This window comes from Pagrus pagrus (genome assembly GCF_965226575.1).
Source record: "Pagrus pagrus genome assembly, chromosome: 2".
In the NCBI taxonomy this organism is placed as follows: Eukaryota; Metazoa; Chordata; class Actinopteri; order Spariformes; family Sparidae; genus Pagrus; species Pagrus pagrus.
The window spans coordinates 2,790,835-2,802,625 of NC_140186.1; the positions used below are offsets into that span (position 1 = coordinate 2,790,835).

Genomic DNA, 11,791 nt, shown 5'->3' on the forward strand with positions numbered 1-11,791 from the left:
GCGACGCGCCTCTCCTCAGTCGCAGCCTGCAGAGCAAACAGCATGGACTGACTGAACTCTGAGCTGCAACTGTTCGACACAACTTCAACAACACGGAGGCCAGAACAGCTGCCCGATGGACCCCGAGGTCAGTTTGATTTATGAGGTTTATTTCCAGCTGTGGGCTCCGTTCTGTGTGGGCTCTGCTCCTTGAGGTGGCAGGTGTTGGGCAAGTTTCAGGTGCCGTCATCCAGGTAGTTTCTGTCAAGTCTCGGTCGCACTTTATGATAACCATCAGTAAGATTTATAGTTAATTTAACTGTGAGGTTTTATAAACTTCTGTTGCAACTTTACAAGAAACAGTTGCTTAATTTATTAAGCAAATTACTAATTACTAAAGCTGAATTAACTATACATTTACCATTTATTAATGCTGGTTATCATAAAGCGTTCACATGAACTCTCAGTGCATCATGTTCAGCATGTTTCTTTTAATTTTTTGCACAAAGCTTTCTGTTCCTCCACTATCATAATTACATTTTTCTAAAAAAAAAAGAACAAAACATTTTTTTTCCATTTAAAAAGTCATGTCAGCTCATTTCAATGGACTTGCATTGCTTACACTCGTCTGCACGTCGATGTGTGCATCCTATTATTATTATTATTACAGACTATAAATGTGCTGATGGCTCACACTGATGTGTTGCTAATGAAACAAAACTGACCTGAGAAGCACTTTATAATTGAGTACTTGCTCTATTTCACTGAGCATTTTCCCTTTTATAGCTGCAGGCATGTGCACTTTGGCTCACGTGTAAAGTGTTTAATGTGTAACTTTCAGGCAGTAAATCAGCGGCTTCCTTTGGAGTCGAACTAAACGCCCAAAATGTGACTGATGCACAAACTGTAAATGTAAATGGAGGATATATAAATTAGGTTTTGATTGATTAAATATGTCATTGTTGTTTCTTTTTATACAATCACATCCTGATTTAAATGTCTTGTGGAGATTTTGTGGCTTACGTTCTGTCACTGCTTGACATTTTAAACACCTGACAACATATGTTTCTAAAAACTTTGCTCTATAATTGACTTTAATTTGATTTAAAGCAACATTATGTTACTTTTTTGACTTAAAATAGCAGCTTCAGAATCATGCTGATGGTACAGTGTCTTGTGTCAGGGTGAATGATGTCTCTCGTTTCTGCTCTATGAAGGATCACAGCGTTACACACATGTTTACTTCAGGATACAAGTTTTCAACACATCACATTGTTATGACATAATGAGTTTTGTTTGTAGTCGGCAGCTACATTACATCTGACAAACTGTTACAGACCTGGGGTTTGTATGTATGACAGTGGTGTTGCAGTCAGACACTGCTGATCGCACAAAATGCCAGTTTCTACATGATGTTGCTGAAAACTGGATTAACGCAATCTTTACATTGTTTATTGCCTGATCACATGGCACAGTGATGGTGCACGAATGGAGGAGAAATTCTGTGTTTTTTAAGATCATATAGGTTGAATTTTACATGTTATCATTAAAGGAACAATTCACCCAAAAATGAAAATTCAGTCATTATCGCCTCACCTTCCCGCTGATGGAAAGTTTCGTAGTCCACAAAACATTTCTGGAGCAAAACAGCGTTGTAACATTCTCGTAAACAACTGAAGTAGCTGAGGACTTGTTTTAAAAAGTAAAAAACAAATAAAAATGTGTCATCCAAATCTCTAGGAGCACAGAGATCCCAAATTGATTTGTTAACGTTATTTGCACACTTTTTTCCTCCTGAAATCTTCACTGTAGCTGCTAAGCTAAAAGTGTTTAACACACATCTAAAGTGGGATCTCGGGGGTTGAGGAGACTTGGACAAGCTGTACGGAGCCGTTTTATGTTTTTAACAAACATGTTGCGACTCTGTTTTACTGTGAAGCTCCAGAAATGTTTTGTCGACTACAAAACTTCACCTGACTTTCCATCAGCATGGAGGGAGGAGATGATGACTGGATTTTAAGTTTTGGGTGAACTGTTCCTTTAAGCTGACTTTTTTTTAATCTTAATTTACATACTTTTACTTTCGATGTGTGGACTCGTATAAACTCAGGTGGTCATTCAAGATAAAGCGCAGTTTCATTCATCCAGCTCGTCTCTGCATGTCATTTAACACGATCTTGATAAAACATATTAGTGTCTGGATTCACTGCAGGTCTGCCAGTGATTAGCACAAAGTAGTGGGTGTGGTTACTTTTGACATTGTGTTCTTACTTAAAAGGAAACACCCAACAGCAGAACACTTGTTCCCTGTACTCTGGATAAACCTGTTCCCGGTTTTCCTCGATTATTGCCCAAGAGCTCTGAGGCCATAACTCAAATACCTGAGAGATGCACCTGCTGAGTCACCTGCGGGTCACTCATCTGAACTGTCTCTCTGGGCTCATGCACGAATCTCACAGTTTAATATATTTATCTTGGATCTGGATTTACTCTTGATGTATTCAAAAGCACTGAAGAACTGCTGTATATCATGCTTTTATAATAGATAAATCTGTTTACTGAACAGTTTCTTTTCTTTTTTAGGTTTAGTCAAAGGAGATTTTTCAATGCCGTTGTGACCGAAACAAAAGGATCATGGTAAGAAACACTGACCATTGTTTTAATTCTGTATTAAAATGCTTCCAGTTGAGATGTGCTTCTGTTTTGACCACTTCGACTGTGAAATGTCTTTATTTGCAGATGTCACACCGCAGAGGAAGGAGTCTCTCTGAAGCCTTGACCCTGGAGCGATCAGCGGAGGGCGGGTTAGTTGTATCCGGCATCAACAGCAGTGACTCAGCCAATCAGGGACTGAGGGAAGGTACAGTATAATAACCCTTTTAAGTATTGCCTTTGAATGTTTTATAAGCCAAAAGTGGAATGCAGCTTGCAAATTCGAGGAAATCGTTGTCTATTTGACTTTCATCCGAGGTTGTGTTAATCTTTTAGACTGAGTGAACAGAAGAGACAGTTTATAATGTGATAGCCCTGCAGTACATGCTGTCTTACTTAAAATGTCCAGTTGTAGTTTGAGTTTTTTGATGAGCAGTATTACACTGCATTAAATTAAAAGCTGTCTCTCTCTGCACACAACAGAATACAGTATACACCTTTCAGTATTCAGTCCAGCACAATACTAACACAATTTGACCCGGAAACCCTGATCTCAGTGCCGTTTTTCTTTTTTTAGGAGATGAAATTACGGGGGCAACAATCAATTTCAATAATCTATCAAAAGACGAGGTCCTGAACGTACTGAAGCTGATGGAGCCGTATGACGACAAGATCCAAGTCCTCACGAAGAACAACCGGAGCAAGAGTGTTGGAAATCTTGTCGAGGGTACCAAAAGTCCTGAGACAGTAGGTGGAATACAGATATTATCAAGTCGCACTCAATTGATAAAATAGTTTATGATCATTTTCTTGTACCTTCGTCTGTTTCTGGTCCACAACACAACCCACACATATGTGTTGAAATGTTTGAAATGCATGTTGCACCAAAACAAGAGTTCCTATTTGTTTTTCTTGTAATTTAAAAACTTTTGTAATGTTCAACGAAGAGCTGCTCTTGTGCTGCAATCTGCATTACATTGATCGTCATTTAAACACTGCTAAAATTGATCCCCACCCCAACTGCTACACAATACTTACAGCCAACCTTGATATCACGGTTACATTCTAATCACCAAGTTGTGGTTAATATTTCCAGATGCTGAAGGATTCCTACAACAAACTCTACAACGCCAAAATCAAGAAGTTCATGAGAGGTGAATTGCTTGGTGAAGAGAGCAGTTTTAATGGGGAGGTTGCCGCCAAGTCACCCAACCTCAAACACGACACGGGGTTGCCTCGCCTCGGAGTTGACTTTGGACTTCTTAAAAACAAGACTTTGAACACAGATGTTGATTCTGATTCACAATCTAATGACGCCGGAGAGTTACAATATGGTAGCAATCTGAACCTTCCACCAATGGGTCTTGGCTTGAATGGGACTTCTGTCATGGGAGCTCAGGCACCAAGAATGAAAGTCAGTGCTGACAGTCCAGAGTTTACCACTCCAGACTTCCATCTGTCTGGAACATTACCAGAGGGTTCAAGTGTCAACACCACTGCTCACAAGTATTCCAAGAAACTGAAGAACCCAGATCTAAACGTGGACAATCCTTCAAATTATACAGCATTACCCAAGCTCAGGCCTTCCGGGAAGTCCACTGACTTAGACCTGGCAATGTCAGGTGTTGATGTACCACAGCTTGATCTAAGTGGGCCAGACATTGGCAGGCCTTCAGGGGAAGTCAAAGTGCCTCTTAAGAAAGCACAAATTGATCTTAAATCTCCAGATTTAGACATAGATGCCCCATCTGGTAAATTCACACTGCCCGAATTTGGGGCTAATGTTAAAACGCCGGACCTAAGTCTCAAAACACCAAAGATGAAAGGTGGGATTCGTGCTCCTGATATGAATCTACCCAAAGCTGAGCTAAAAGGCCCAAATCTAGCTGTTGACACGCCATCGGTTGACATTCGAGGTCCATCTGGACAATACCAGGCTCCTAAGTTTACAATGCCCAAATTTGGTTTACCAGAAATTCCTGTTCCACATTTTAAGGGAGATCTAGCAGCATCAGATATGCAGTTGTCAGCACCAGATCTCAAAGCTGGCATTCCAGATCCAAATGTGGATTTTCCATCTGGAAAATTTAAAATGCCTGGCTTTGGGCTATCTGGGCCTAAAGTTAAAGGCCCTGAATATGACTTAAAAACTCCAGACATGGATTTGTCCACTCCCCAGTTTAAAGGGGATATCAATTTGCCTGGTTTTGATCACAAAAACCCAAAGCTTGACCTTGATACCCCAGATGTGGATATTAATATGCCTTCTGGTAAATTGGACATTCATGGAGATGCTCCCTCTGCCAAGCTTAAAAAGCCAAAATTCAAGCTCTTTGGCACATTACCAAAGAAGAAGGATATGGATATCAATGCAGGGATGAAAACACCTGACCTAACTCTGAAAGCTCCAAACATAAAGGGTGGCATTGATGCTCCTGATCTGGACTTACCAAACATGGACCTTAAAACTCCAAAGTTAGATGTGAACACACCAGATGTCAACATTGGTTCACCCAAAGCAAACTTTAAGATGCCCAAATTAAAGATGCCTAAATTTGGTCATCCAAGCTTGAAAGGACCTGATATTGATGGCAGTATCGATGGTCCAGACATGGATATTAATGCACCAAACGTCAATCTCAAAGGTCCTAAAGCTGATTTAGACATGCCAGATTTGGATATTTCTGGGCCATCTGGAAAATTCAAGAAGCCAAACTTAAACCTGCCTGACTTGAGGCTTTCTGGTCCAAAGTTAGATGCCCCTGACCTGGACCTCAAAAGACCTGACCTAGATATATCTGGTCCCAATCTCAGTGGCAGTATAAATGCACCAGACTTAAACATGCCAAAGCTTGATCTCAAAAGTCCCAACCTGGACCTCAATACCCCAAAGCTCAACTTAGACATGCCATCAGGTAAACTGAAAGCACCAGAGCTTCATGCTCCAGACTGGGATGTTAAAGCTCCATCAGGCAAGTTGAAAATGCCCAAATTCAATCTTTCAGGTACATTACCAAAAGGACCAAATTTGGACCTGAACACAGATCTCAAGTCACCAGATTTAAGTCTGAAAGCTCTAAAGATAAAGGGTGGCATTGATGCCCCTGACTTGGACTTACCAAACATGGACCTCAAAGCTCCAAAGTTAGATGTGAACACTCCAGATTTCAACATTGGTTCGCCCAAAGCAAACTTCCAGATGCCCAAATTGAAGATGCCTAAATTTGGTCTTCCAAACCTGAACGGACCTGATATCGATGGCAGTTTCGATGGTCCAGACATGGATATTAATGCACCAAATGTCAATCTCAAAGGTCCTAAAGCTGATTTAGACATGCCAGATGTTGATATTTCTCAGCCATCTGGAAAATTCAAGATGCCACACTTGAAAATGCCTGACTGGGGGCTTTCTGGTCCAAAGTTAGATGCCCCTGACCTAGACCTCAAAAGACCTGACCTAGATATCTCTGGTCCCAATCTCAGTGGTGGTATAAATGCACCAGACTTAAACATGCCAAAGCTTGATCTCAAAAGTCCCAACCTGGACCTCAATACCCCAAAGCTCAACTTAGACATGCCATCAGGTAAACTGAAAGCACCAGAGCTTCATGCTCCAGACTGGGATGTTAAAGCTCCATCAGGCAAATTGAAAATGCCCAAATTCAATCTTTCAGGTACATTACCAAAAGGACCAAATTTGGACCTGAACACAGATCTCAAGTCACCGGATTTAAGTCTGAAAGCTCCAAAGATAAAGGGTGGCATTGATGCCCCTGACTTGGATTTACCAAACATGGACCTTAAAGCTCCAAAGTTAGATGTGAACACTCCAGATCTCAACATTGGTTCACCCAAAGCAAACTTTAAGATGCCCAAATTGAAGATGCCTAAATTTGGTCTTCCAAACTTGAAAGGACCTGATATCGATGGCAGTTTCGATGGTCCAGACATGGATATTAATGCACCAAAAGTCAATCTCAAAGGTCCTAAAGCTGATTTAGACATGCCAGATTTGGATATTTCTGGGCCATCTGGAAAATTTAAGACGCCAAACTTAAACCTGCCTAATCTTGGCCTTTCTGGTCCAAAGTTAGATGCCCCTGACCTGGACCTCAAAACACCTGACCTAGATTTTGCTGGTCCCAATCTAAGTGGTGGTATAAATGCACCAGACTTAAACATGCCCAAGGTTGATCTCAAAGCCCCCAAACTGGACCTCAATACCCCAAAGCTCAACTTAGACATGCCATCAGGTAAACTGAAAGCACCAGAGCTTCATGCTCCAGACTGGGATGTTAAAGCTCCATCAGGCAAATTGAAAATGCCCAAATTTAATCTTTCAGGTACATTACCAAAAGGACCAAATTTGGACCTGAACGCAGATCTTAAGTCGCCAGATTTAAGTCTGAAAGCTCCAAAGATAAAGGGTGGCATTGATGCCCCTGACTTGGACTTACCAAACATGGACCTTAAAGCTCCAAAGTTAGATGTGAACACTCCAGATCTCAACATTCGTTCACCCAAGACAAAATTCAAAATGCCCAAATTTAGGATGCCTAAATTTCATTTTCCAAGCCTAAAAGGACCTAAGATCGGTGGAAACTTAGATGGTCCAGATGTTGATTTAAATGTACCAAATGCCAATCTCAAAGCCCCTAAAGCTGATTTAAACATGCCAGATGTTGATATGTCTGGGCCGTCGGGAAAATTCAAGATGCCAAACATGAATCTGCCTGACTTGGGGCTTTCTGGTCCAAAGTTAGATGGCCCTAACCTGGACCTCAAAACACCTGACCTAGATTTTGCTGGTCCCAATCTCAGTGGTGGTATAAATGCACCGGACTTAAACATGCCCAAGGTTGATCTCAAAGCCCCCAAACTGGACCTCAATACGCCAAAGCTCAACTTAGACATGCCATCAGGTAAACTGAAAGCACCAGAGCTTCATGCTCCAGACTGGGATATTAAAGCTCCATCAGGCAAATTGAAAATGCCCAAATTCAATCTTTCAGGTACATTACCAAAAGGACCAAATTTGGACCTGAACACAGATCTCAAGTCACCGGATTTAAGTCTGAAAGCTCCAAAGATAAAGGGTGGCATTGATGCCCCTGATCTGGACTTACCAAATATGGACCTTAAAGCTCCAAAGTTAGATGTGAACACACCAGATGTCAACATTGGTTCACCCAAAGCAAACTTTAAGATGCCCAAATTAAAGATGCCTAAATTTAGTCTTCCAAACCTGAACGGACCTGATATCGATGGCAGTTTCGATGGTCCAGACATGGATATTAATGCACCAAATGTCAATCTCAAAGGTCCTAAAGCTGATTTAGACATGCCAGATGTTGATATTTCTCGGCCATCTGGAAAATTCAAGATGCCGCACTTGAAAATGCCTGACTGGGGGCTGTCTGGTCCAAAGTTAGATGCCCCTGACCTGGACCTCAAAAGACCTGACCTAGATATCTCTGGTCCCAATCTCAGTGGCAGTATAAATGCACCAGACTTAAACATGCCCAAGGTTGATCTCAAAGCCCCCAAACTGGACCTCAATACCCCAAAGCTCAACTTAAACATGCCATCAGGTAAACTGAAAGCACCAGAGCTTCATGCTCCAGACTGGGATGTTAAAACTCCATCAGGCAAATTGAAAATGCCCAAATTCAATCTTTCAGGTACATTACCAAAAGGACCAAATTTGGACCTGAACACAGATCTCAAGTCACCGGATTTGAGTCTGAAAGCTCCAAAGATAAAGGGTGGCATTGATGCCCCTGACTTGGATTTACCAAACATGGACCTCAAAGCTCCAAAGTTAGATGTGAACACTCCAGATCTCAACATTGGTTCACCCAAAGCAAACTTTAAGATGCCCAAATTAAAGATGCCTAAATTTGGTCTTCCAAACTTGAAAGGACCTGATATCGATGGCAGTTTCGATGGTCCAGACATGGATATTAATGCACCAAATGTCAATCTCAAAGGTCCTAAAGCTGATTTTGAAATGCCAGATTTGGATATTTCTGGGCCATCTGGAAAATTTAAGAAGCCAAACTTAAACCTGCCTGACTTGGGCCTTTCTGGTCCAAAGTTAGATGCCCCTAACCTGGACCTCAAAACACCTGACCTAGATTTTGCTGGTCCCAATCTAAGTGGTGGTATAAATGCACCAGACTTAAACATGCCCAAGGTTGATCTCAAAGCCCCCAAACTGGACCTCAATGCCCCAAAGCTCAACTTAGACATGCCATCAGGTAAACTGAAAGCACCAGAGCTTCATGCTCCAGACTGGGATGTTAAAGCTCCATCGGGCAAATTGAAAATGCCCAAATTCAATCTTTCAGGTACATTACCAAAAGGACCAAATTTGGACCTGAACACAGACCTCAAGTCACCGGATTTGAGTCTGAAAGCTCCAAAGATAAAGGGTGGCATTGATGCCCCTGACTTGGATTTACCAAACATGGACCTTAAAGCTCCAAAGTTAGATGTGAACACACCAGATGTCAACATTGGTTCACCCAAAGCAAACTTTAAGATGCCCAAATTAAAGATGCCTAAATTTAGTCTACCAAACCTAAAAGGACCTGAGATTGATGGCGATTTTGATGGCCCAGACATTGACATCAATGCACCCAACTTCAACCTCAAAGGGTCCAAACCTGGCTTTGAAATGCCAAATGTTGATTTTGGCAGCCCATCAGCAAAACTTAAAAAGCCAAATTTGAAAATGCCTGACGTGGGATTTTCTAGTCCAGAGTTAGATGGCCCAAACTTTGACTTCAAGTCCCCTGATTTTGATGCCAAATTACCAGATCTGAACATAAAGTCAGACCTGAAAGCTCCAAAGATAAAAGGGGGAATCGATGCCCATAAATTGGGCTTACCAAACATGGACCTTAAAGCTCCCAAGTTGGATATGAACATTCCAGATGCCAATATTGGTTTTCCTGATGCAAACATCAAAACCCCCCAAATTAAGATGCCAAAAGGCAATGTTGACATAAATGGGGACCTACAGGGACCTGACCTGAATATCCCAAATGTAGGCGTAAATGGTCTGAAAGGAAAATTAAAAATGCCAGGTTTCAATGCACCAGACCTCAGTCTCTCTAGACCTACGATAGAAGCACCAGACATTAATCTTTCAAGGCCTCACCTGAAAGGCCCTGGTTTAAGTATGCCAGATGTTAACATGAAACCACCACAGTTGAAGGGAAATATCACAGGTCCAAATGTTAATGCTCCAAACATGGACCTCAGCATGCCAAAAGTGGCAATGCGGAGTCCACAGCTGCGTCTCAGAAATCCAGATCTCAACGTTGATGATCCTTCTCTAAATTTCAAAGGGCCTTCTTATAAGAATGGCAGATCAGATATCACAGGAGTCAACATGAAAATGCCTGCCTTGGATATAGATAGAGATGTCATGCTTCGTCACGCTGATAGAAAGCAACCAAGGACCAAAATAACATCTAACTACCCTGTGGTGGTTGCTCATGTGCCCCAGGATATTGATTACAGCCGTGCCGATCTCAACATCGATGATTTCACAGGAAGGGAACATGTGCCTAGAGCCAGAGGTTCGAGAGTGGACCCCCAGGTATCACCTAACTACAGGCCAGTAAGCTACCCATCAGGTGGTGATGTTAACATGAGGGACCCCAGACATAGCAGAAGAATTCCTCCTGGTGACGTTGACATATATGCAAAGCCTCAGAAAAGAATGCAGCCTGTGCCTAATATACGTTTATCACATCTTCCTCAAGATCCAAGAATAAGAGTACCTGACGGTTCAGATGGATACTATGTCACAGTTTTCCCCAATCAAGCACAAAATCAAAGAACGCCAACCCGTAAATACAACACAGGGGGCCCCGACTTTTATCCAAGAAACATGGATCTTGAAGTTCCAGGTGCAAGTGACCAAAAGGGGTCAACGTTCTTTTTCTCAAACCTCATGTAGGTTTCAAACCACAGATTTTTCCATAAACTGTACTAAATGTTTGTTCTAGTGTACTTTGTATATTGGGTGTATTTATTGTGACTTAAGATGTTGTGTGTTATTGTGTCATTTATTGTGATTTTGCGAATTATGTCACTTTCTGCCTTACTAAGGTTGTATATAAAGTTCATCTTGTTGTGTTGTAATCATGCAAGCTACATTACAATGCAGCATTCGTGCACTTGTTTGATATTTATATTCAGGCTTTGCCACATTTCGTAATTTAAAGTATTTGTACTGTACAATATTTTTCTGAAAAGGAGGTATTGTTTCTACGCACAGTAAAGTTCAATTATGGGAACCAAAACCTCCAAAATCCCCAAATTTTCCCTCTTTGTGGATTTTAGGGTCATTTTTGTCGTATGTGGTATATTGTGGTATTTTTGTGTTATATATTGTCAACTGGATGTTAAAATATCCAAGGCTCTGCAAATGTTTATATCATCCCGTGTGTATATACCTTTGAAAACACTCACTTTATTTTATATTTATCGGGGATGTATATAGTTGAGTATATATATTTTTACATCCATTTCTGCTTCGTTATTTTTGAGCAATAATATAACAGATAGTAATGAAATTGTTTGTGCCTTAGGACATTTTTAAGGGGACCATGAAGCTGTCCAAATTGGTTACAATGGACACGCCATGTATAATTGTGTTGTTATATTGCACGAAAATAAACATGAAAAATATAAACAGTATTTGTTTCCTCATTCATTTTGTGCCACTTTACTGAGAAGAAAAGAACATTTGAGCTGTTTTATCAAATCATCATTCAAAACAGGATTTAAAGGATAACTACCGTTTTTTACAACCTGGACCTTATTTTCTAGCAAAATATATGATCATTTTAGGGCTGTAACGATTCATCGAGTTACTCGAGTTACTCGATTACAAAAATTGGTCGAGGCAAAAACTCTGCCTTGAAGCGTCGTTAAATTCCTATGACGCGCAGGGATCTTGAATGTTCCACACGGACCATTGTTACTACTGCGTAAAGTGCCGTACACGGACACAGAGAGCCCTCTCCGTCGCCGGAGAGCCTGACGGAGAGCCTCTCCGTACTCTCCGGGCGCATGAAAGATTTTTTAAGTGTCCGTCACTCCGTCGAGGGGAAACGGAGACGGCAAGGGCTGTGATTGGTCC

The 11,791-nt window shown here is 41.3% G+C and overlaps 1 protein-coding gene across 1 annotated transcript; it reads left to right on the forward strand.

Annotated features, from left to right (window-relative positions):
- Positions 1 to 30: 30 nt before the first annotated feature.
- On the forward strand, positions 31 to 11,330 carry LOC311267940 (uncharacterized protein). Its single transcript, XM_084371210.1, has 5 exons — positions 31 to 127; positions 2,563 to 2,616; positions 2,719 to 2,839; positions 3,209 to 3,378; positions 3,728 to 11,330. The coding sequence occupies exons 2-5, from the start codon at positions 2,614 to 2,616 to the stop codon at positions 10,601 to 10,603; spliced, it is 7,170 nt and encodes a 2,389-aa protein (XP_084227336.1). The 5' UTR covers positions 31 to 127; positions 2,563 to 2,613; the 3' UTR covers positions 10,604 to 11,330.
- Positions 11,331 to 11,791: the final 461 nt, after the last annotated feature.